The 26,877-nt window shown below is 49.1% G+C and overlaps 1 protein-coding gene across 1 annotated transcript; it reads right to left on the minus strand.

Moving 5' to 3' along the window:
• Positions 1 to 310: 310 nt before the first annotated feature.
• LOC116628025 (C-type lectin domain family 19 member A-like) lies at positions 311 to 20,650 on the minus strand. Its single transcript, XM_032398064.1, is given in 7 exon segments — positions 311 to 399; positions 1,970 to 2,093; positions 4,826 to 4,919; positions 11,396 to 11,480; positions 11,483 to 11,560; positions 18,940 to 19,110; positions 20,641 to 20,650. Coding segments are annotated over 7 exon segments (651 nt in total).
• Between the last annotated feature and the right edge of the window lie 6,227 nt (positions 20,651 to 26,877).

Consider the following 26,877-nt stretch of genomic DNA (forward strand, 5'->3'; position numbering starts at 1 on the left):
CAAAGTAGAGTGTGACTGAGCCTGACCAATGAAATTCAACTCTTGAGTCTAGAACAAACCTTGGATTTTTGTTACCTGGAGCAATAAATCCACCTCCCCTGTTTATTTATTAAGCCAGTTTAAGTTGTGTTTCCTGTCACTTGTGACCAAGTAACCACTCTGTAGCATTAAGACTTGCTTGTTTAAAATCTCTATCTGTCTGGGAGCTTTATCTCCCCCGTGTTTCACATTTATTGAGTGTCCGATCTACACTAGGTACAGCTACAAGACGGTGCTGGAGTCGGGCTCACTGTGAGGGGGCAAGACCGGATCAGTGAATGGTCAGAGACGCCATCTTGCAAACAAAGGGGAACTCGTGGTTGCAGGTGTTATCATTCCATGACCTCAGAGCTGCAGTGGCAAGAAGCAGAGAACCTGGGTGAGGGTCCACCTACCACAGTAAAAGTCACCTCACCACCCCACTGGAGTAAAAGCCCTCTCCAGTGGCCTCGTGTCTGCACCAGCACCCCTTTCTTGCTGATGCTTGAGGAGGCAGCTGTCCAGCCTTTCTCTCTCATAAGGCTGGTCTTGACTTGCCACTGTGCATGGGGTGGGACAAACTTCACCCTGAGCCTGGGCCCAGCTCTGGCTACCAGGCTCCAGCCTGGCCCCCAGGGTAGCAAGTCCCCGTTCCATCCCTCCCTCTAATCAGGAAAAGAAAAAGGAGCACAGAGGGAGTAGCAGTTGAGGGCTTGAATCTGGACTTTGGTAGGTCTTTGTTTGAAACCCACTTCACTACTTGCTGTGTGACCGTGAGCAAATCACTTAACTTCTCTGAGCCTCCGTTTCTTCATCTGCAAAATGAGAATATTAATAGTTTTTACTTCTCAAGATTGGTGTGAGGAGTGGTGATGTCATTAATGCTGATGGCGGTGATTGCTAATACCTCATGCGAGCCATTGTGGCCACTTTATGTACATTAGCTTCTTTCTTCCTCACAGCAACCCTGTGAGTTAAATATCATGAGCCCAGTTTGCAGATGAAAACACTGAGGCACCAAGAGGTTAAGGCATTCACTTTGGGCCACGTGATTAATCAGGGGTGGAGCTGGGTTTCCAGCAAGGGCATTCATGCTCTTGCCCGTGTGCTGGACCAACTGTACGTCCTATAAGCCTCAGATCTGCCCTGTAGGTAGGAACGATTACTAAATCCATTTTACAGAAGGGGAAACGGAATGTCAGAGAGACATTCCACGTGAGGACTTCTGTTCTGCTCCGCATGGAGGTGTTACAGTGTCTTCCCGGAGGTGGGGCTGGCGCTATTGCCAGATCTTTCTCTCGCGGGCTTGCCTCCTCGGACTCCAGATGGGGCTGCCTAGGAAGGCGTAAGTAATTCCCCACAAGGACACAGAGCTAGAAAGCAGCAGGGCCAGGGCTTGAACCCAGGTGTGTATTCTTTTCCCTGCTTACACCCGGGTACCGCCCCAGGCGCACCTCCGTTCTCATACTCAGGAGCCTGGGGTGAGGGCTGGTACTTGGGTGCTTTGGTGAGCGGACACAGAAGCACTGTCCTTTGACCGATCTTTGTACAAGTCCCTCCCCCCACCCGCCCTGTGCTTGCGCCACTAACACCTTTTCATCCAACAATGCAGCACTACGTACTGTTTAAACTGTATCCACTGGGGCGCCTGGGTGGCTCAGTCGTTAAGCGTCTGCCTTCAGCTCAGGTCATGATCCCAGGGTCCCGGGATCGAGTCCCGCATCGGGCTCCCTGCTCGGCGGGAAGCCTGCCTCTCCCTCTCCCACTCCCCCTGCTTGTGTTCCCTCTCTCGCTGTGTCTCTCTCTGTCAAATACATAAATAAAATCTTAAAAAAAAATAAAAGAAAAGAAACTGTATCCGCTGTGGAGAAGGACGGCCCCAGCCACCTAATTCGCCAGTCTCCCTGCCATCCGTGGCACTTTCCCAGCACCCCTGCGAGAGCCCTGGTGGGCCGGTACCATATCTGCATGCAATCCTCCTCTTCTGGGTCCGCGTGGACACCGTCATCCGACTGGTTCCCGTCCCAGTAGCTGTAGTCATAGGAGGGGCCGTCGGTCCATTCAAACTGCCCTTCCTAGGCAGCCCCATCCGGAGTCCGAGGAGGCAAGCCCGCGAGAGAAAGATCTGGCAATAGCACCAGCCCCGCCTCCGGGAAGACACTGTAACACCTCCATGCGGAGCAGAACAGAAGTCCTCACGTGGATGTGAGACACTGTAACTAGCACCACGCAACTGTTTGGTGAAGCCTTACTAGGTGCCACGCCAGGCGCGTTAGCCTCACTGTCCTCCGAGTGGGCATCCGCATCTCCCTTTCAGAGATGAGGAAACCGAGACTCAGACTGGTCCAGCCAAATTCATACCGCTCATAGAGCCTTCCTGCTGGGATTCAAACCCACGTCTGTGCCTGCAGAACCGAAGACCGTACCTACTACTCCACTTTTTTTTTTTTTTTAGTTTACCAGTGGACAGGGGTCACCCTTCATTTCTTTCCTTTTGTCCAACATAGTGTGTATTCTTCTTGCCCGAGGTGGGACCGCTCTGTCCAATTACAAGAAAACGCCTGTTGGGAATGTGATTGGTGTTAAAATAAATGTGCAAATTAACTGTGGGGAGAACTACATCTTTGCAATGTTCTGGAACACAAGCCGTTTCTGCATTTATTCAAGTTCTTAGAAAAGTCTCCCCCGAAGCACTGATGATTACGGAGGGGGCGTCAGATAATGGAAATAGCATGCCGCCTCTACGAGAGAGTTCTCGAGCTTGCCTGTCCAGCTCTACCCTCTTCTTCCCTGTAGTCTGGACAAGGGGCTTAACCTCTCGGGTCTGTTTCCGCACCTTTACAACGGGGCTAATATCTCCCCCAGAAAGCTATTGTGAGGGCTGACGAAGTAAAGCACGCAAAGGGCTCACAGTGCCCGGCCCTGAAAAGAAAAGTTTAAAAAACAAGCCCTTTGACTGTACTGTTTGTTATTATTCTTCTTAAATCTTGTAATACAAGTTCCTTAAACCCCAATTAAGTGTGTTCATCATCCCATTTTATTTTATTTATATATATATATGTGTATATATATATATATTTTTAAGCTTATTTATTTAAGTTCTCTCTATGCCCAATGAGGGGCTTGAACTCACGACCTCAAGATCAAGAGCTGCATGCTCTTCTGACTGAGCCAGCCAGGCACCCCTATAATCCCATTTTATTTTAATATTTATTTATTTGAGAGAGAGAGAGAAAGCCCATGCGCACAAGAGTGGGGACGGGCGGAGGGAGAGAGAAAATCCTCAAGCAGACTCCCCGATGAGCACGGAGCCTGACCTGGGGCTCGATCTCAGGACCCTGACATCACGACCTGAGCCAAAACCAAGAGTCAGACGCTTAACTGACTGACCCGCCCAGGCGCACCCTCCCCCCTCACCATGGTCCCATTTTAAAGTTACTATTACAAATAGAAATGTTGTGGGTTTTTTTTTTTTTTTAATGACAACTTCTATATAGTTTCTTGCCAGCTGAATTCTATGGGTTTAAAAGATGTATCTCTGTCGAGTCTGGCCACCACGGTTACCTCTGTCACTGTGATAGCAGCCCCAGCCAGCCTAAACGAGCCGTGATCGTGCGCCAAGCACCAGACTAAGCTCACTGACTTTCTACAACAAGGTACTATGAAGAAACTGAAGCTCCGAGAGGTTAAAAAAAAAAAAAAATGCCCAAAGTCACCTACCACCCAGTCAGCCGCAGGACGGGAGGGGGAACCGGAGGCCGGTTCCCCACAGTACCCTGGGGCAGGGCTGGTAGCACACGCCTCTCAGAACAGAGACAGTATTCAGCTCACCCAGGGAAAGTCTGGGGACAAAATTTCCAGGTGGAGTCTGCGGTGATATCACCACGTATAAGATCTGGCGTCAGCTCTCCGTTTTGGCCTAACCCTTCACCATGAATCCATTGACCACTGCCCCGCTCTGCATCCCAGACCCACTTGTCTTTAATGCCCTCGAATGGGTCAGAAGTGCTCACACCTCAGGCCTTTTGCCCATGCTGTTCCCTCTCCCTGGAATGCTTCTTCCTCTGGCTGACTATTTATCCATTAGATAGTAGCTTAAATGTCTCTAACCTAGGGAGGCTGTGGCAGCCATGGAAGGACACTGCTTGGAGCTCCTTTAGGAGCACCGGCTACAGGGAACATGGCTGACTGACCGCCTCAGCTCCCCTGCCCCTTGGGATTCATCCCAGCATTCACAGTGAGACCGGGCTTCCTCCAGGCTGTGCCCCGTCAGTGACTCAGCAAGAACTCAGGGGTGCTAGTGCTGGCCCATTCCTGCCCCATGTGGGCTTCCTCTCCCGGCCCTCCTTTGCCTGCGGACTCCCCACGGGCCTAGCCAAGTCCTTCTCAGAACTCTGCTATAATCAGAGGCTCTTCCTCCCTGGTCTTCCTTCCCCCGTGCCCCTCCCAGGTCTCAGACCCACCTCGCTGTCCGGAGACCTTCCCTGCCTCCTTATGCCCCCTCCTCTTTTTTTCTTCACAGCTTTTCCCTCTCAGAAATCTCTTGCACATCTAATCATATTTTTGTGTCTGCTTTTTCGAGAACTCAGACCCAAACAAAGGCCTTCCCTGACCATACTATGTTCCCATGATAGGCTCATTCACACCACTGTATTCTAACTGGGGCATCTCGGTGTCTGATTTCTCTCCGTGCGCTGGGCACGCAGCAGTGATCTGGCATAGAGGTTCCATGCACAAGGTTGGCTAAATCGAAACGGCGTCTTGGTTGGGAGCTTCCAGGAGTACCTGGTAGTCACGGCTTCCTTACCTGTCTGTGATCATGAAGCCCTGTCCAGACATCGGCTGGGATCCCAGGCACACAGCTGTTGACAAGGTCATACACAAAGACATTCTCTTCCCAGCTGCAAACGTAAGGAACACAGTAAGTGGGTCATTCCTTGCCTCTTTTCATAGGACAGAGTTGCAAACTGAAAGCAATCCTTGTTAACCTTCCTGGACCACAGTAAATTGAGGGTCTGATGCAACCCTGCTTTTTCCTTCTTTAATTACATCACCCATATGTGACTGCCCTGCCATAGGCACCTCTGGATTCATGCCAGTTCAAGGCAGACCTCAGCACTGCTATTCATCCTAAAGATTTAAATCTGCCTCAAAAGCATGAGCAAACAAGGTGGACTCAATTGACAATATCACGAAGAAAAAGAAAGAGGTTTATACTGCATTGTGCCCATCAAACAACTTAATGAAAATCTCCACTAGACATTTTTGTTTTTTCTCAAAAGCCCTCCTTATGCTGCCAGTCCTTACTTACCCTATTAATTTTTTTTCTTGCATACCATCTCCAAAATCTTTTGCTTTCCTGGAAAATTCAGCTCTTGGCTTGAACTTACAGAGCCCACTCCGCAAACCAAGGCCCTCCAGTGAACAGTCCACTCTCCTTTAGAAAGTGTCTTAGTCTTTTCAGGCTGCTGTAACCAAGTACCATACACCGGGTGGCTTTCCAACAACAGAAATCTATTTCTCACAGTTCTGGAGGCTGGAGGTCCAAGACCAGGGGGCGAGCATGGTCAGGGGAGGGCCAGCTTTGGGGTCACAGACTTCTCACTGTATCCTCATAAGGGGGAAGGGGCTAGGGAGCTCTGGGGGGGCCCTCTTGCAGAAGGGCACTAATCCCATTCATAAGGGCTTCACCCTCATGAACTAATCACCTTCCAAAGGCCCCACCTCCCAATACCATCACATTGGGGGTTAGGTTTCAACATATGAATTTGGGAGAGACGCAAAGATTTAGTTCAGACGATATCTATTAAGCAGCTCCCTGAATATGACTGCCTGGAGAACTGTGTCGAGAATGATTCAGAGTGCCAGAAGTCTGAGTGCTTCTGGAACGGACTACTAATTTCTTCCACAAACACAAAATTAAGGGGCGCCTGGGTGGCTCAGTCGTTAAGCGTCTGCCTTCGGCTCAGGTCATGATCCCAGCGTCCTGGGATCGAGCCCCGCATCGGGCTCCCTGCTCGGAGGGAAGCCTGCTTCTCCCTCTCCCACTCCCCTGCTTGTGTTCCCTCTCTCGCTGTGTCTCTCTCTGTCAAATAAATAAATAAAATCTTTAAAAAAAAAAACACACACAAAATTAAGAAGAATAAACATGTCTGCTTTGATTGGCTACCAATGGCTCAAGACAAAGGAAATTTAAGAGTGGGCATTTTGGACAAGGCGGCAGCCTCTGGACAGCGGCCAATCAGACGAAGCCAACGGGAGCAGATATAAAGGGTACACCAACATAGTCCTGTTTTGAAGTGAGTTATTCGCTAGGTGTTAGGCCCAAGGCTGATAATTATTATTATTATTATTATTTTTTTTTTTAAAGATTTTATTTATTTATTTGAGACAGAGAGAATGAGAGAGAGCACATGAGAGGGGGGAGGGTCAGAGGGAGACGCAGACTCCCTGGTGAGCAGGGAGCCCGATGCGGGACTCGATCCAGGGACTCCAGGATCATGACCTGAGCCGAAGGCAGTCGCTCAACCAACTGAGCCACCCAGGCGCCCGATAATTATTACTTTATCATAACTTCTTCAACCCACTAACGTTTACCTTTTAATGCCATGTGGAAGCCAAAAATGGGAATCCCTTGCCCAGTGGAATCTGTCCCTCAGGGTTTGGGAACTACTTGAGTGGAGTGTGCCTGTTGTCCGTCCATTGGCTCTCACCTCCCTTGCCCACCCTTCTGAGCTTGGCCAATGGCATTTTCCAGGCTCGCCGATGTCCGGGCACTGGGTACACCATTACCTTCCTCCAGGGTCTTCCCGCAGCTCCAAGGACCATGTCCCCACATGACTATAAGCCAAGAAGGAAAGGCAGTGATGGAAACTGGGCCTTCTCCACATGCCCGTGTCCATTGATCAGGGAGGAGAGTATTTCCAAGATGCCCCTTACAAACTTCCCCTTACATCCAATTGGCCGAACTGGGTTTTACGGCCAGTGGGAGCTGCAAAGGAGGCTGGAAAGTGAAATCTAGCTTTCTTAACTTCTTACACAGGCAACAGGCAAAGGGATTAGTCGTGGCTGTGGAGTAAGCTACTAGAAGGGTCTGCCCCAGTGCCATTTTGATGTGAGGATTCAATGAGTTCATTGGTGCCAAACACACAACACAGTGCTCAGGGAACATGTTAATGATCGAATGAAAATTTCTGTGTGTCTATCTCTCTATCTATCCATCCATCTCCATTTCTTTGTTGTTTTTAGCAGCAGACAGCCTTCAGCATCCTTCACTGATTTCTTTTGTTAGGTGAATTATTTTATAAGCTCTTTGAAATAGGAGGTGAGAATCCCCCAGAAGACACCAATGCCTTCTGCTATGGTTTGAATATCTGTGTCCCCCCAAAGTTCCTATGTTGAAATCCTAACGCCCAATGTGATCATATTAGGAGGTGGGACATTTGGGAGGTCCTTAAGTGGGAGTGCCCTGATAAAAGAGATGCTGGAGAGCCCTCTCACCCCTTCCGCCATGTGAGGACACAGCACAAAGATGGGCCATTTGTGAACCAGGGAGCGGGCTCTCACCAAGAACCCAACCATGGCTGGCACCCTGATCTTGGACTTGCAGCCTCCAGAACTGGGAGAAATACATTTCTGTGGTTTATCAGCCGCCCCCCTCCATCTGTAGTATTGTTGCAATAGCAGCCTGAAGAGACTAACACCAATACTATTGGAGGAAATGGAGGGGAAAGAGGGTGAGCGAGGCAGGGCTTGCATGCCCTCGGAAAGATGAGCTGACATGAGAACACTAAGGAAGAACTGAGCCCCTGAGATGCCTAGGGTAATAATAAATGAAACCATTAACAGCTCCCACTGTTGAGCACTCGGCCAAGCTAACTGGGGAAGAACTTCAGATGCTTGGTCTTCTTAGTCAGATCGTGCACGGAGGAAGTGATGGAGCTGGGACTGGTCCAGCACTACCTGACTTTAGTGCCCTTAAGGCACATCACATCTCCTCCCGTGGGCTTCTCCATCTGGAACATCTGCTGTTCCCGTTCCTTAAGCTTCCTAAATTCTTCAAGGTCCTGACCCAGGACCAGTTTTTCCAGGAAGCCTTCCATGAGCACCCCCTATCCACTCCTGGACCGCCTGGAACACCCATTTCTGACCTCTTAGGGGTAGGCTGGTTGGTTTAGTTCTCTATTTCTCAAGGTCTGGTCTCCCCAAATGGGCCACAAGGACCACATAGACCAACATCAAGTCTTAATTCTGTTTGACATCTTCTCTCATGCCGTCAGCAGGCTCGATTCAATATCGATGTTCCAAGAGTGTGTGGTCTGCCATGGGAATGATCCAGTTTCTGGGGACAAAGTGTTCTTCAGCCCAGTGGGTCGCTGACCTTGGTCCTGCCCAGCTGGGTAAGCACTGGCATCCCCCAATGCCTCTCTCGCGCACAATTTGGCTACACTGACTACTGAACATACATTTTAGTGGATGGCTGCCCAGTCACTTTTAGCGATTTTGCCATCTTTGCTCAACAACACCTGCTTGGGAAACTATTTCAGTAATTTATTGCATTTCCCCCATATCTGGTCAAAAATAACAGGAACAGAGAGAGAAGCCCAAGGTGCTAAAGCCAGTAATCAGGAGCACGGATCAGATGAACTTAATTCAATTCAACTGTCGCTTGAAACAAAGATGGAAATTATCAGGTAAGCAGAAGGTATGAGGATCTTAAGCTTCAATCAGATGCTCCGCGGACATAAACTGATTGTGTGTGTAATTATGAAAGAAAAAAATTGAAAAAGCATGAAAAAAACCACCAGAAATATAGACTCGGGCTGTGCCTCAAAGACAAGATGTAATTAAGGATTTTATAATGGTGTCTAGCTTTATGCAAACTGAACTTCATGTATAATAGATGAATGAATTGTTCAGGTTTAACTTTCCTACATGTCTTCAGGAAAGTATTATATGCCAACATGGAAAACTACCTGTAAAGGAGAGGAAAGGGAGAGACTGTTAGTGTAAGAAAGGCAAGGAGGAGCAGTAGGAGTTGAGAAGACAGGAAGAAGGTAAGTCAAGGCAGAAAAGAACAGGAATTGGGTCAGGGACTGCCGGAAGTCCCCCAGTTTGCCTGGAATCCTTTCTGATGCCCAGCTAACCAAGGTTGAGGTTACAAGCACCATGAGCAGGCTGAGCTGCCCTTCCTGTGGGCTGGCTAAACGGAAATCTTCATTTGGAATTTTTTTTTTTTAAGAGAGAGAGAGAGGAAGTGATGGGGTGGGGGGTGGAGGGAGAGATAGAATCTTAAGCAGGCTCCACACTGAGTGTGGGACTCGATCTCACGACCCTGAGATCATGACCTGAGCTGAAATCAAGAGTCGGACACTTAACTGACTGAGCCACCCAGGCGCCCCTGGAATCATTTTATTTTTATTTTTATTTATTTTTTATTTTTTATTTTTTTAAAGATTTTATTTATTCATTTGAGACACAGAGATACAGAGAGAGAGAGAGAGCATGAGCAGTGGGAGAGGCAGAGGGAGAGGAAGAAGCAGACTCCCCGCTGAGTCAGGAGCCCAATGTGGGACTCGATCCCAGGACCCTGGGATCATGACCTGAGCCGAAGGCAGACACTTAACCATCTGAGCCACCCAGGCGCCCCTATTTTTATTTTTTTTAAGATTTTATTTATTTATTTGAGAGAGAGACAGACAGAGATAGCGAGAAGAGAGCATGAGCAGGGAGGAGAGAGAGAAGCAGGCTCCCGCTGAGCAGGGAGCCCGATGCGGGGCTCAATCCCAGGACCCTGGGATCACGACCCGAGCTGAAGGCAGACGTTTAACCGACTGAGCCACCCAGGCGCCCCAACCCCTGGAATCATTTTAAAAATATACTCTTTATCACATGGATCTCATTTTCCTCTATAGGCTCACAGTTTCTGAGAACTTCTTTGATCCATCTTGTCAGTGCCAATCCTGCGCTCTGTTCTCTATCACAGGGAATTTGCCCTGAAGACCATTTTTCGCCGGTTTTCTTGTCAGCTGCCCTGCCCGTGGTGGGAGGCACAGATGAGGGTGGGAGGGAGAGAGAAGCCAGGGTATTTGTCTCCCTCTCCGCCTTGGGAGTCACTGGCAGGGGCTGCCTCACCCCAGTGGCTCCAGATCCTCTAAGACTGGTTTGCCCTCCCGTTAGGGGTGGGATTGGCTTCCTGCCGTTGTGAATCTCTGGACTGCCTCACTACTGCCTCTTTAAGTTCTTAGATTCCATCACCCGTGTGTATTAAATTCTCTGTTTTGAATATTTGTAGTGGTTCCTGTTCTCCTGATAGACCTGACTGCCACGCTATATTCCTCAGCACCACTGAGAATACAGTGGGAGCTCTCCATATTGGTTGGATAAAAACATGGAGGATTCGCTTACACACTAAGATAGAGGACCCCTTCTCCATTCTTACCAAAATTCGGGGACTCTAAAGCATAAAGAACCAACTGTCTTTCCAGCTTCAAGTCTTTGAGATTCTTGAAAAACAGAAGCAGGATTGTGAAGTTGTAGTTTGGGCGCCAATGGAACTTGAAGGAACCCACACATGGTCCAGGATGTCTGAGGTGAAAACAAGTCATAATAGGGTGATGAAAAAAATGCTCTAGGAGAGGTGGTCGATGAGTGCAAGCAGGGTGCCATGGAGTCAGGGTGACTTCAGTGAAGAGATGAGCCTGAAGGTTAAGGAGGTATTTATCTGGAGGAGAAGATGGGGATAGGAATTCCCTGCAGAGGGAACAGAATGTGCAAAGGTATGGAGGAGCAAAAGGGCTGGATCAGACTGGAGAACTTTGAGACGGTCCGTGTGGCTGGGGCTTGGGAGACACAGAGGAATGTGGAAGGAGGCCTTGGTGGGTGGGCTATGGAATTCAACTGTTCAGGTTCAAATCCCAGCTCCGCCACTTTCTAGCTAGCTAACTTTAAGCAAGTTACCTGTCTGGAGGATCAGGTTCCGTGTCTGTGCAATGAAGATACCTACCTAATATGGTTTGAGAGAGCTTCAATATGATGATGTATATAAATGCCAAGCAAATAAACGTCAGTTATTATTCCTCATATTATAGTCTTCGTATGTATGTTATGTGAGTTGTTATCACAGGGTCAAGCCCTCTGCACAAAATCAGCACTTATAAAGACGGATCCTGCAGCTTGCTATTTGCCACCCAGGATAAATGCTTTGCCTTCTACCGTTTCAATGAGAAATTGGGCTGGACCAATTTCAAAGAGAATTCGGGCTAGATCAAAGCTAGCTAGAATTACCCAAGAGAAACACCAGTGAGAAATGCCATTTTTCACTCCCCTTTCCAAAGGGGGTGCTTGGTTGGGCCATGGGGGATGGATGTCCACTCACCTGTGGATGGAGGTCAGTTTGGTGGATTTCCTGCCAGTGGAGAACTCAGAGCAGTAGAAGTCGGCCTCGGCCCAAGTCTTATTGAAGGGAAAAATCTATAGCAGTGGCCTTTGCACTCCATCCAGAACAGTGGGCACAGGGAAGCCCGCGGCAGCCCCGCCATGCCTGTGGGCAGAAAGAAAACAGACTGGCAGGAGGGTGGGCAGTGCGCAGACAGTGTTCCTACAGCTTGTGACATCTTTTCAAGAGTGAACATAAAACATGGCCCATTATGATTAGTAAAATTCTACGCTTGAGGTCCAAAGAACACGTGCATACCTAACATTTACCAAAGGACAAGAGTAATATACGCTTATTATAGAACACTTGGAAAAATGTTACCGCTCTGGTGTATTTTTCTTCATGCCATGCTTGAATGCAGTGATTTGTAAAAATTCAATTGTTATATTGTACTATACATACCTGTCAGTATTCCGAGTTCCAAAAATGAGAATGTATTTCCCCCACGTCATTATAAATTTTTGTAAACATGGTTTTAAATAGCTCTCGAATCCTCCACTGAGTGGCCCCCCTTGAGTTGATTTAATCATTCCCCTATTTGTGGATAATTAGACTGGTTCCCTTTTTTAAAAACAATTACACCCAGTGCTGAGATGAACAGCCCTTGTGCATCAAGCTTTTTCAGCATTTCTGGTGATTTTCCGAGGAGAGATTTTTAAGGCTTTGATACAATTTTGCTAAATTGCCTCCTGAAAGCAATTTATACTCCCACGGTAATGCCTGAGAGTGCCCATCTCACAGTGCCCTTGCCAGCGCTGAGTGTTATCACTTTCATGGCAATCTTTGCAAATTTTATAAGCAAAAAATGGTATCTTGTTTCAATTTGCAATTCTGAGCTCTCTGGTGAGGGCGGAGATTTTTCCACGTGTTTATTGACAAACGATAGCCCATTGAACTATTTATATCTGTAAACCCATCGAACTGCTGGGGTTCAGGATGTGCTCTTAATTCTGAAAAAAAAGCACACATGGAAAACCCATGATTGAGACAATAAAGTTCTCCCAAGCGTCAGCCCCCCTGAAGGCTTCTTAGGAGATACTCTTTTTGGAAACGACTCAAGATGACTGGCTGGGGGGAGGAAGGCATGCTGAGAATCTTCCTTGAACAACGTTAGGTGGCGCACCTGTGGCAGTGGGCGGTGGTGAGACCTGTTGGACTGGGATCTGGAGCCCGGGGTCCCAGCCACCAGCAATGGCACATTCCCTCCCTTCTGAGCTGTCAAACTGGCTGACATTTGGGGTCCCTTTTGCGGCCACCCAAGGACGTGGGATCTTTGCCTTTCCAGCCACTGTAATAGCTGGCTGAGCTCTTGAATAATTAAGTAGTGGACAACATTCTCAGAGCATTTGTGATGTGCCAAACACATACAGGGAAACCGACGCTTAGACAGGTCAAGTGACTTGCCCAAGGTCATCCTGCTAGTCCGTGGCAGATAGGGATTTGAGCCAGGCATTGTGTCAAGTTCTTTGTACATAACAATTCATTTAGCGTTCACACATCCTACAAGGTAGGTACCACAATCACTTCCACTTTACAGAGGAAGAAACCTAAAGACAGAGAGGTTGAGTAACCTGCCCAAGATCACACAGCTCCTAAGCGGCAGAGGTAGTTTTTAAAGCCAGGCTATATGGCTCCAGACCTAATTTAGGGATTCCTGCTGCATTTAAGCCCATTTCCTTTTGTCTCAGTCTTGATGGCCTGGTCCTTCATTCACTCCTTTTCATTCAACAAGTCCTATCGGAGCACTACTTGGGCTCAGGCAGTTAGTTGGCTAAATGCTGGAGATACTGTGGCCAACTACACAGAGGTGGCCTCTGACCTCTTGGGTCTTACAGTCTGATGGAGACCGACATTAAGAAAAATAAGCACAGATATAAAATGTCATTAATGTGCCATTTGTGGATGTGTGTCATGCAGGCAAAAACTTGAGGGAGCAGCCCCCAAATTATTTTTGGAAGCTGGTTATTTGTTTGCCCCTTTTGTCTCCCTAGTTGAACTGGTGGCCGCCCCAACCCTCTCTTCAAGGAGCCTGTGGGGTGATTAAGACAGGGCACCAGAGTCCCCTTCCCAGATGGGGGAATTTCAGGGAGTTGCCATAGGAGCACCGAAACATGTCATATAAGGATTTGGAGATCTGGGAGGCTTCCTGGAGGGGATGATATCTCATCTGACACCTGAAAGGTAAGAGAGAAAATGTTTCAAGTGCTGTGTGGACACAGCAGGTGCAAAGGCCCTGAGGTATGAGAGAATGGAACATTTGGAGAACATTTGCAAATGGTTCAGCCAAGCTGGGAATCTGAGGGTGGCGGGGAAGGCAAGAGATGAGGCCAGAGGTGACAGGGAGGGGGGAGGGGTAGAGACAGGAAGGCATGCACAAAGGAGCTTGTTGCTCGGGAAACCAGGAGGCCAAACGGTAAAGTCTTTTTACCTCAATTACCAGCACTAAAGGTCACCAAGATCTCCCAGCTGGGGTGGGAGTCAAAGTCTTTGGGAGCTCTGAGCTTGTGAAGAAAAAAGAACACACCAGTGGAGTTCAGGGCTCATTTTTTTTTCTCTCTCTCTTTTTAAAAGCATAAATTGTCACCTTCCCACTCAATCTGGCTGCCTGCTCCCCTGGCCCCAATCCAGCCGCCTACAAATGCACTACCCTGCTGCCTCCTGCCCAGATCAGCCTTGAGAGCCAGCCAGGAGAGGAGGTGAGGAAGGCTCTGGGGTCCACATCCCAACCCCCACCCCACTCCCACTACTGGGCCCCAGATGTCCCAGGAGACAGGAGGAAGAGTCTCCCAGTGTCCTGGAAGGTGGCGACTGGGAGGGCTCTGTCACCCTCACCGCCTTTCCTTCCCGCTGTCTCCCTGGTTCACATGTCCCACCATCAGACCATCCTCCTCACCAGTGAGTCCTGGCTCTGGTTTCCAGAGCTGGTGGTCCTGGGCCTCTCGTGTCTGAGCTCTGCTTTCCCTTCTCTGGGCCACACTTGTGGCCACATGATACAGAGGAAAAAAGCACTGGGCCCTTTCTTCTATTGCCCAAACAGCGGCCATTCATTCGGTGGTGAGTATGTAACTGCTGAGACCAGCCTCGGAGGGTGTCAGTATCATCCCCATTTTACAGCTGAGGAAACTGAGTCTCGGAGAGGCTAAGTCACTTATTCCCACAGCTAGCAAGTGGTGGTATCGGGATGAACTCAGAATTCCCCAAACACTAAGTACCTCCGGAAAACATCTTTTTTCTGCCCTTGGTTTTCCCATTTATAAGACAAATATATTAAACACCAAATTCAACCACGTCATGGATTGAATGTTTGCATCTCCCCCTCCTCAAATTCATATGTGGAAGCCCTAATCCCCAATGTCTTTGGAAGGGGGGCATTTGGGAGGGGAGTAGGGTTAGATGGGGTTATCGGGGGGCACCCATGATAGGATTAGTGCCCTTGTAAGAAGAAAGAGAGACCAGTGCTCCTGCGCCCCCATTTTTCTCTCTACTTGTGAGGACACAGCAAGGTGGCCATCTTGGACCCAGCAAGAGTCCTCACCAGGAACCAAATTGCTCAGGATCCTGATTTCGGACTTCCCACGCTCCAGAACGGTGAGAAATCAATTCCGATTGTTTAAGCCTCCCAATCTATGTTTTTTGTTGTTGTTGTTTGTTTGTTTGTTTGTTTTTTACCATAGGTTATAGCAGCCTGCGCTAGTTGACTAAGACTAAAAGTTAATCAAGCCAATAAGTCCATGTCTCCCGGGTGTCTATTTGGCTTTGAGGTCTGTGCCCTCAAGCTGCTCACAGTCTGGGGAGAGGAACACACTCACGACCATGAGTCATCATATACTAAGATACAGTCCAGAAATATGCCGAGTGCTCTGTGCCCATAGAGGTGGGGTGGGGAATCGGGTCAGAGTGTCCATGGGGCACTCTGGGATCTGACTCTATGATTCAGACTCCGAGGGGTATTCTAGGAAGTGCGGACATCCAGTTGCTCAGACCTCTAGGCTCCAGCTTGGACTCTGGAGTCCAACAGCCCCGTTGGACACTCAGCTCTTTGTGCCTCCATTTTCTCACCTATAAAATGGACATGATGATAATGCCTACTTCGCAAGGCAGCCATGGCCTGGCTCATACTTGGCATTCTAGTAAGCATTAGGTATTACTGCAGCAGAGACAGCCTGGGCCCCGGAACCCGCCTGGAGCTGGGAGTGCAGTGCCAGCCTGATTCCCCTGCCCACCCCTGAAGCCCTGCAGAAGCAGCACCCCACCCCACCCCCAGCTTCAAACGCCTTGCTGGAATTGCCTTTGCTGTGGAGAGTTCTTGGCCTCAGGAGCCAGGAAAGGAAACTTGATGGTAATGGTTGAAGAACCATAACAGCAAATATTTACGCAGCTTTTACTAGGTGCCACTTTTACTTTTACTTTTACTTTTACCACTTTTACTAGTGCTTCTCTTCTAAAGCACTTTACATTCATTAATCCCCTTGTACAATGTGATCAAAGCCAAGTTTGCAGAAAAAGTTTTGGGAAAAGGCTCTAGTCTGGCTAAACCCTCCCAAGTCTCTCAGAAGCGTCTAAAGCGTTTTTTTTGTTTGTTTTTTTTTCCAGAGCAAATCTCGAGGTGTGGCTGAGTTGCACTCTGTGCGTATATTTGCATGTTCACGGAAGGTCAGGAGACTTGGGGTGAGTGAAGAAATGACAGATGCTCTGTTCTGCTTTGCACGGGAAGGCTGGGATCCAGAGGAGAAAGACAAACAGGGCGCATTCTCAACAAAGAGGGCTCTTGGCTGTGCACTCACCTTTGTGGCCTGCAAAGGCCCACCAGGACCCTAGAGGAACCCTTCCTAGTCACACATCAACATGCACACTCTTGCTCACACTCTTGCTCACACACTCACACTCACACACACACACACACACGCTTACGCTCACACATTCTCATCTGGGTTGAAGTCACTTTCCTCTAGAAGATCTGTCTGCTCAGGCTCGAACTAGGCTTTCTGCCGGGCTGGGAACCTGGAGAGCCGGAGATCTACCCCTTGGCGGGGTCACTGGCCTCTGTAGGTCTCAGTTTCCCCAACTGTAACATGTTGGGCTGAATGGATTTCCCCGACCCTTCCTGCCAACTCTAGTTCTGAGCTCTCCAAGACGGCTGGGTTTGAAGTGATCTCAGTTCCCCTCTTGGCAGAATAAGGGTGAGCTGGGGGAGAGACCTCTGGAAGGTCCTTTCTCCAAGGGAGGCTTTTGTCACAACAGAAAGCTGTGTCTCCTGACCACTTCTATCGTATCACCAACAAGGGCAGTAGCAGAAGAACTAACAGTAATAACTCTCATTCTTTAAGCACTTAACAGGTGCTAAGCACTTCATCTGCACGATCTCATTGAAGATCCCCAAAACATTTAGTAGGCGCCATTATTATCCCCCCTCTCCAGGGGAGGAAACTTGATGCTCACAAAGAGGTGCCACAGGTACAAGCAAGTGGGAGAGAAGACTCCCCAGTTGCTCCCACTTGCAAATTCAGACTCAGGCCCTTCCCACACACACAGGACGGAAAGGCAAGGCCATGGGATATACAAGGCAGACCTCAAGGATATTTTGTCCACCTTCTCTCCTGCTCGCCTACTGCATGGATGAGAAGACTGAGGCCTAAGAGCAAGGATGCAAAGTCACGGTTATGGACTGAATTTTTGTGTCCCCCCCCGCCCCTGTTCATATGTTGGAGCATTAAGCCCCAGTGTGATGGTGTTTGGAAGTGGGGTCTTAGGGAGGTAATTAGAGTTAGATGAGGTCATGAGGGAGAGGGGCCATGATGGGATTAGTGTCCTTACAAGAAGAGGAAGAGAGACCAGCGGACGCACATGCTCTTTCTCTCTCTGCCACGTGAGGACTCAACAAGAAAGGTGGCCATCTATAAACCAGGAAGAGAGCCCTCACCAGGGAACGGAATCAGGCAGCACCTCGACTTCCCAGCCCCGGAGCTGTGAGTAATAACTTTCCTGTCGCAGCCCGAGCCAACGAAGACAGAGTTTATGATAGATCGGAGCCCCTAATGCTTGCCTAGATAAACAAAGACCACCACTCACCTTGGTTTAAGAGGGATGCCCAAGTACATCTGAATTTCAGCTAAACAACAAATCACTTTAAGTCTATGTCCCCCTCAATCTTTGAGAAATGCTTATACTAAAAGGTGATTGTTTATCTGAAATTCAAATGTACCTGGGCATCAGGTATTTTATCTGGCAACCCTATCACCCCACTGTTTCAATTCACCCCAGCACCATAACAGCCCAATAATGGGGTCTTATGGGAATCCTACACTTTCATTATGAGTTTAACGGGGATCAAAATAGTATGTCTGTCATAGGCTTATTGCAGATGTTAAATAAATCCATACACAAAAAGTGCTTAAAACAATGCCTGGCACATAGAGAGGGCTATGTAAATCTTAACTGGTTATAGGTATTATTATTATTTTAAATATATATTTTTAAAGATTTTATTTATTTATTTGAGAGAGAGAGTGAGAGAGAGAGAGAGCACAAGAGGGAGGAGCGGGAGAAGCAGACTCCCCATTGAGCAGGGAGCCCGATGCGGGACTTGATCCCGGGACTCCAGGATCATGACCTGAGCCGAAGGCAGTTGCTTAACCAACTGAGCCACCCAGGCGCCCTATTTTAAATATTTTAAACAGTGTTTGGAAAGAACCCTCACAGTGGAGGCGACAGGCAAGATCCTCAGCCCGGAGCAGACGGCAGGATTCAGGAATCTTCCTGCCCAGACGGGGTTCCCTCCCAGTGAGCACCCTGGTCTCCCCATTGCAAAGAGGAAGAAACGGAGCTCCTTTGAAGCCCTGAGTCTTTCACGTGGGACACTGGGAGGCCACATGCCAGAGGCTGGTAATTGCTGTCCTAATTGCCCGGGACACAGAAAACCCAGAGAAGCGGGCCACCAAGCAGTGGCCTCCAGGGAGGTCATGAGAGGGACAACTGTGTCCCTTTGCATGCCTAACCTGTGGTGGCAAGCAGCAGGTCTGAAAGGTCCCTGGGAACAGACATCACAGTCAAGGTGGGGGTGGCCCCCGCACCCCTGATGCCAAATGCCAACAGAAATCCCGTTTTCAGACCTTGCTGTGGTGCCTGGCACCAAGCACGAGCACTGCCCCACTTTATCTTATTTCCCTTGCAGAGTCGCCCCAGAGGGTGTTACTCTGACCCCCATTTTCCGAAGGAAGCTGAGCTCAGAGAGGTTAAGAAATTTGGGCGAGGTCACACCGTTTTTAAGATGCTAAGGTGGGATTTAAAAATCAGGACTCTTTGAGTCTGAGCGGGGGACAATGCCGCTGGCTGGGGTGGGGGGAGGGGAGCGGGAAGGGCTGTCGGGGGGCTCAGCTCGGCTCCCACCACTGCAGCCCAGGCTAATCAGGCCTCGCGGACAGAACCTCAAGTGTCTGGGAGGTGTTCTCCTCTCCTCCTGCTCTGGCCCTGGCCCCGGTGCTCACCTGGGCTGATACTGATGTCCGTCTGTGGGAAGGCCTGTGCAGAGGGGAGGGTCAGGGAGGCCGCCCCCACCTTTGCATCCCGAGGCCCGAGGAAGCCACCTGCAGGCCTGAGAGGAGGAGAGAGGCCCTTCCACTGGAGCTCTCTTGGGAGCAGGCGAGAGCTGCTGGGAGCTCAGGACACACTGCAGAGCCTCCAGTCTCCTCCTCCTCCCCTCCCTTCTCTCCTCCCTCCCCTCTGCACTGCCGGAGACAGCTCTGAGTGACAGCCTGAAAGCTGACCCTGGTCAGCCCCCTCCGGGGAACTAAGAGAAACCACCGCCCTGCTTCTGAGCCACTGTGTGGCCTTGGGCGTGTGCCGGCTTCTCAGAGACTCCATTTTCTCCTCTGTGAGATGGGATAGTAACAAAGCTTGCATCTGGGCCTGTCACAGGAGATAAAAGCATCTCGGGCCCCCTCAGAGGAAATACATACCAGAAGGTAAAAATAGAAGTCAGAGGCAGAAGTGGATGGGGCCTGTGTGCTTGGGCTCAGCTCGTCCCCACCCCACCCTGGCCTTGAAGGCCCTAGAACACCGCTTGCCTAGGAAGCAGCAAGGAAGGCCTAGGCAGGTTACCCTCCTCCCTTTCCCTCTACCTTTCAGGGTTTCTTAGGGGTTAAAGGAGGTGCCAGTAGAAGGTTCTTGGCCCAGAATAAGTGCTCAATGAAGAGAAGCAAACATTATCATTCGTGCACAAGTCTCGCGTGTGGTTTGCTCTGATTTAACATAAATGTGTTCAAATCCACCGGTGTTTCATTGGGAAGGTCACTGCACTTATGAACTAGTATCTCCGAAAATCGGAGTCTTTCTCTCCCCTGCTTCATATGTTGTCAGGCAAGTCACTCTGCCTTTCTGAGGCCTCAGTTTCCTCCTTAATAAAATAGGGGACACCAAGAGTACCTACCTCGCAAAGAATCAATGAAATCATTTGTTTGTAAGACTCAGCATAATGACCTCACTGATATGAGGAATTCTTAATCTCAGGAAACAAACTGAGGGTTGCTGGAGTGGGGGGTGGGGTGGGAGGGATGGGGTGACTGGGTGATAGACACTGGGGAGGGTATGTGCTATGGTAAGCGCTGTGAATTGTGCAAGACTGTTGAATCTCAGATCTGTACCTCTGAAACAAATAATGCAATATATGTTAAAAAAAAAAAAGAAGAAGATAGCAGGAGGGGAAGAATGAAGGGGGGGGAAATCAGAGGGGGAGACGAACCATGAGGGACGATGGACTCTGAAAAACAAACTGAGGGTTCTAGAGGGGAGGGGGATGGGAGGATGGGTTAGCCTGGTGATGGGTATTAAAGAGGGCACGTATTGCATGGAGCACTGGGTGTTAATGCACAAACAATGAATCATGGAACACTACATCTAAAACTAATGATGTAATGTATGGTGATTAACATAACAATAAAAAATTAAAAAAAAAAAAGACTCAGCATAGATGCTGGCAAATAGTAGGTGTTCAATAAAGGATAGCAAATTTCGCTACCATTATCACGGATCCAGTGCAAGCCTTCTCCTGGCAGGAGACCCTGCATACTCCCCTCCCTCCCCTGCTTCCTCTCCTGAAATGCCCCATTGGGTTCTCTGACACTCCGTGTGGCTGGCACCCCCAGGGAGGACTTGAACCTGTCCCAGGCACTCACTTCTCTCTGGTATACCTGCTGCCATGCCTTCGAGGTCTAACTGCGGTGCTCTGTGGGCACCGGGTGGAGAGCCTGCCGAGGCCAGACTCAGGCTGCAAACACGGCTCAGGCTCAGTTTCCTCCTCATGCCCCACGTCTACCGGTTCCTCAAAACGCTGGGCTGCTGCACACCCCAGAGCGTGCGTGTGTATTTATTTAGGAAGGACATACACTTATTATGTCCGTGTTGTACACCGATGACTTACTCTACTAATAGATCAGGTCTGTTATAAAATAGCCCTCCCCCAAACTGACATATATTTTTTTTGAAGGTTGATATAAAACATAAATATAAAATTTGCATCTTTTCTCCCCACTCTCCATCATCTGGTGCAATGCATTTCGGGAGCCCCTGCTGTCACAGAAATCAAGCACCCTCCAAGTGGGAACCCTCCAGGTGGGGAGGAGGGTGGTCCGACAGATGCCACTGGAAATTCTTTTGAAAAGTGGAGGATCCTTTGATTTGGCAAATGAACTGAATGATCTGTGTTGATAATGTGTCAATAGGTGATGGCTGAAAAGTTTTGGTAAATGGGTTCATGCCCCCTCTCTGGATGGAAACAAGCAGAGTGTTCGTTATACGCCCAATCCCATGCACTGGGGTCTCCTGGGAGCTCATTCAAAAAGGCAGAATTTCAGGCCCCACCCCAGACCCCCCGAATCAGAATCAAGGGGTTGTGTGTATGTTACAGTTTGTGAAGCATTGTTCTAGGCAGGGGTAGGCAAACTTTTTTTTTTAATTCTATTTTTAAATAAAAATTGTATATATCTAAGGTATGCAACATGATGATTCAATATACCTGTGCACAGTGAAATGCTCCTACAGTCACACTGATTAACGTAGCATCTCCTCACATGGTTACATTCTTTTTGGTGATGAGAGCACCTGAAATCTACTCTCTTTGCAAATTTCAGTATTCTGGGGGGCGCCTGGGTGGCTCAGTCGTTAAGCGTCTGCCTTCGGCTCAGGTCATGATCCCAGGGTCCTGGGATCGAGTCCCACATCGGGCTCCCTGCTTGGCAGGAAGCCTGCTTCTCCCTCTCCCACTCCCCCTGCTTGTGTTCCTGCTCTCGCTATCTCTCTGTCAAATAAATAAATAAAATCTTTAAAAAAAAAAAAAATTTCAGTATTCTGTCCAGTATCATTTTCTGTATTCATTATGCCGTGCATTAGCTCTCTAGACTCATTCGTTCATCCTACTTTATTGTAACTTAAACTTCTGTAGAGCCAGATAGCAAGTATTTTAGGCTTTGCTGGCCACACGGACTCAATCACAACTACTCAACTCTGCCACAGACTATAGGAATGCACCTGGCTGGCTTCCAATAAAACTTCATTTACAAAAATAAGCAGCAGGCTGGATTTGGTCCATGGGTCCGAGTTTGCCAACCCCTGCTTTAGACCTCAAGTTTACTGACCAGAAAGTAGGTCATTTCCTTACTTAACAAATCAATCTGTCATTTGGAGGTTGTAGAGGTCTCTTCGTAACATAGTATATACATTTTCTGTCTTCCTAAAGTCGTATTTATTGTGTGATGGCATTACCCGCCCTCCCACCCCCAGATACACCTCCACACACACTGTGCTCATGGTGGTCTGGGGATTCAGACCACCTCCTCTCCCCTCCTTTCCCCTCCCCTCCCCTCCTCTCCTCTCTCACCTCTCCTCTATCATCTATCTATCTATCTATCTATCATCTATCATCTCCGTTAGTTTCTTAGCTTTTAAAAAAAATGCTCTTTATTTACCAATAAAACAAAGTCCCCTGCACCCTCACCACCATTATAAAAGGGACAGTGGAGGCGAGTTCATTTCATGACTTTCCCCTTCAGGCATCTGCTGCAGTAGGACCACATACTGTTATATAATCCCATAAGCCTCAGTTTCCTCATCTGCAAAATGGGAACAAATCAGTTCTTGCCTCACACAAGTGCTTAGAACAGTGCTTGACATGATAAGTGCTTAATATACATTAGCTACCATTAGATCATGATGCAACCTTCGAAAATACTGTACAGGAAGGTATATGGTTGAGCAGTAAAACCACCTCCCAAAGGATAACCCTGGCCAACCTTGAGGGCGATGCTGTCAGTTTTTTTTCTAGGCATTAATTTTAGTTTTTACATAGTGATGATCATTCCTGAGTTACTTATTTATTTATTTATTTTTAAAACATTTTTTCTTTATTTATTTGAGAGAGGGACAAAGAAAGTGAGAGAGAGCACAAGTGGGGTGAAGGGCAGAGGGAGAAGCAGACTCCCCACTGAGCAGGGAGCCCGATGCGGGGCTCGATCCCAGGACCCTGGGATCATGACCTGAGCCGAAGGCAGACGCTTAACGACTGAGCCACCCAGGCGCCCCTGAGTTATTTATTTTTTTAAGACTTTATTTTTAAAAAAGATTTATTTGAGAGAGAGCATGTGTGCGCACGGGGGTGGGAGGGGGGCAGAGGGAGAGAATCTTCAAGCACACTCCCCACTGAGCACAGAGCCTGATGCGGGGCTTAATCCCACCACCCTGAGAGCATGACCTGAGCCAAAATCAAGAGTCGGACACCTAACCGATGGAGCCACCTGGGCGCCCCTAAGATTTTATTTTTTCAGTAATCTCTACATCCAACACGGGGCTTGAACTCACAACCCTGAGATCAAGAGTCGCACGCCCTACCGACTGAGCCAGCGAGGTGCCCCAATCCCTGAGTTATTTTCAATGGTCTTTTTGAACATCGAAAAGGGCAGGTAGCCCAGTGACAGTGGCAGGCCACTCAGAAAGGAAAGGAGTCCTTCTTTCCTCCCCTGCTGTGATTCCCAGTGTTTTGAAAGTGAAATATCAGAGCTCCAAACAGCTGTTCCTGGCGCCCTGGGACTCAGCATGTCTGAGCTGGGCTGGCAGAAGTCAGAGCTTCTGTCAACTCCCGGGGGTGGACTGAAATCCTGAGGGGCTCTGGAGTCCCAAGAGACGAGAGGACTCAAGGACTGGCTGTGGGAAAACAGACTTGGCTTTCAAACTTCACCCCACCGCTCCCACCCCACCTCCTCCCTTTGAACTTGGGTCCCCACACTCCAAAGAGGGTGAGTAGGTGGCCGGTGAATCTCCTTTCCCATCTTCCAGCTGAGGAGGAGGAGGAGGATGCTAATGGGTAGCCCACGGCAGGGCACCTTGAGCCCAAGTTTCAATAGAAACCAAGTCATTCCTTCACCTTTCAACACATTTCCCTAGTCTCCTGACAAACTCTCTCCTTGGAGACGTGGCAGCTCTGACCTCCATCCTACAGCTGTCCCCTCTGGCCAACCAGCAAACATCGCCTGAGGTGTGCCTCGCGGGAACAGTCTGCAAGCACATGTGGAGATGGTGCGGCCATTATCCAGGCTAATCCTCAAATGAACCGCGCGGGCTAACAACAGTCATCCTATTTTCAGAGAGGAGAGTCCAGCGAGCGTAGTTAACCGCACCAGAAATTCATGGTCTCACAGTTCTGGAGGCCAGAAGTCCAAAATCAAGGTGTCCGCAGGGTTGGCTCCTTCTGAGGGCTGTGAGGGACGGACCTACAACCTTCTGTGTCTCTGCCCATCATCTTCCCTCTGTGTGTGTCTGTCTCTGGGTCCTAATCTCTGCGCCCCACCCCACCCCCCGCTTTTTTTTATAAGGAAACCAGTCATACTGGATTAGGGCCCAGTCAATGGCCTCACTTCAACTTGACTACCTCTGTAAAGGCCCGATCTCCAAAGAGGTCACACTCTGAGGTACTGGGGGTCAGGCTGCCATCTTTTTTGAGGGGGCCACAATCCAGCCCATAACAGGCTCTCGAGTCCGAAGGGCCTGAGCTGGTATCCTACTCTACCACTTACTGGCCACTTAATCTCATTAAGCCCTGGCTTCCTCCTTCGCAAAAGGGAAATAAGAACATCTTCCGTGTGGGTTTCCGCATGAGGACTACGTGAGATATTTGGCATTTCCCACGGTGCTGAGTCAGCCCTCTTGTTATTACTGATGAGGGAGGCGGATGCCGGGGATGCTCCACCTCAGAGCATGCTCTCAGGCCCTCTGACTTTCCCTGTGGCTGCGGCGCATGCAGACCTCACACTCGGCTGAGAACATGGCCCCCCCACCTGCCACCCCGTTCTCTGCCTGGGGATTTCTTGGTGCTACTGAAGCTTGCTCAGCCCGCACAGGACAGTCCTAAAGGGCCAAACATTTCATGTCTCCAGGGGCAACCCTCAGGCCCTGAGGGATAAGCGTCGGGAGTTGAAATACCCCAGCTTCCCCATCATGATCACTGTCAAGTGTATTCTCTGGGGTCCCCAGCATGACTGCGCCCCAGCTGCCCACAGTGCTAGTCAAGGCAGCCTTCATCTGCTTTTCTCCTTTCTCTGACTTGTTCTTCCATTTAATGCTTCCTGGCGTCCCCTCCCCAGTAAACAAGCAGCACCCAAGTCCTTGCCTCAAGGTCTGCTTTTGAGGTACCCCTAACTAAGATAACGAGGAGACCATAGCTCAGAGAAGTTATATGGCTTGTGCAAGGATACACAATTAGAGAGAGGTGAGTCCATGATTTGAACCATGGTTTCTTTGGCTCCAAAGCCCATGGGCTCAGTCACTGGTAGTCCCTCCTCTCTAGTGCCCAATGCCTGCTATGTTCCGGTCCTCCTCACGCTCTTTGTTCTCTCATGGTTTTTTTGTTTTGTTTTTTTTTTTAAAGATTCTATTTATTTAGTTGACACAGAGAGACAGAGAGAGAGACAGCAGGGGGAAGGAGTGGGGGGCAGGGGAGAAGCAGGCTCCCTGCTCAGCAGGGAGCCCGACGTGGGGCTCGATCCCAGGACCCCGGGACCAGGACCCGAGCCGAAGGCAGACGCTTAACCGACTGAGCCACCCAGGTGCCCCTGTTCTCTCATGCGTTTATCCTCTTCTGTACAACCACGATAAGGAAGTCATTTTGTAGTCTCTTTTTTTCTCTTGAGAAACTTAACCTAACCTTGCCCTCCTGCCTTCCCCCTTGACCTCCCTGCCACGTCAGGGCTCTGAGTCATTGGGATGGTTTGTTACGCAGCAGCGGTAACCGCAACACCTTGCACTCTTCATGCCCTGTGTTCATGAAGAAAAAGATAACTCAAATGCATGGCACAAATAAATAATCTTTAATTTCAATAAATAGCTCCCCATTATGCCAGACAAGAGGCTGTGGGAAAGATACAGTAGCATCCAACAGGGAGAGATCTATCCTAACTACACTAATTCCTTAGCATGAGAAAAATGACTTTGGTTCACACACAAACACAGAGAGATGCTCAGAGTATGACAAGGAAGGAGTCCCCTTGGACGGGAGCACGGTGGCCATTTTAATCCACGTAACTGTCCTTTGCAAGTCTTCCGTGTGCCACAATCACCATGAATCGTCAAAAAAGGTTACTTTTGCTCTATCATATTTATTTACTTGACATACGCACATGCTGTTACTGAAGGTGGGGCCATGACAGACAGGAGGACACTGGGTGAAATTTCACTGGGAGGGGCAGAGAGAAGGGAGTGCTCAGGACTGAGGTCCTGCCGACCACCTTGCTCACCAGGAGGACACACAGGGACACACACGTGTTCACCTGTGAGGGCACACACGAAAACATTCCCCACGGGGGGTCCTTAGGAATAAGCTAATACAAGGACAAATTCAGTTAAGCCAGGGAAGTTTCTTACACTGGAATATTTTTTGAGGCCATTTGGTTTCTCCAAATAGTCTAATCTATCACGTCCACTAAAGAGAAGACAAAGTACTTACACTTTTGGGGGAAGGTATCAGGTCTGAAGAACCCCCCAGGGAACAGCAGCCCGTTCAGAAGCCACCCAATCAGCAGGTGTGCCTTTTGGGTGTGGGGGTCGGGCCTCCCACACACTGGCCAAGCTCTTGGAGAATTTCATCTCGGTGGAGGCTGGCACCCTTGGGGAGGCCCCTTCTCTGGCCTGAGGGTTGAAAGTGCATTTGGGGGTAGGGGTATCAACAGGAGCAAGCACTGCCAGTAAGTCTCACAGCAGAGCCCACTCAGCTCGTGACGTATAGATGGGGTTTCTAGAAAGTTCTCAGGCTTTGCTCATTGAGGGCAACCATTTTGTGTTCAATAGTCAGCTTCCTCTCAGTTCTGAGAGGATTTAGTGTGTGTGTGTGTATTTGAGTGTGTGTGTGTGTGCGTGCTGTGTAGATGTAATAGGCATGTGACACG

Source organism: Phoca vitulina, unplaced genomic scaffold (assembly GCF_004348235.1).
Source record: "Phoca vitulina isolate PV1807 unplaced genomic scaffold, GSC_HSeal_1.0 scaffold109, whole genome shotgun sequence".
NCBI classification, from domain to species: domain Eukaryota; kingdom Metazoa; phylum Chordata; class Mammalia; order Carnivora; family Phocidae; genus Phoca; species Phoca vitulina.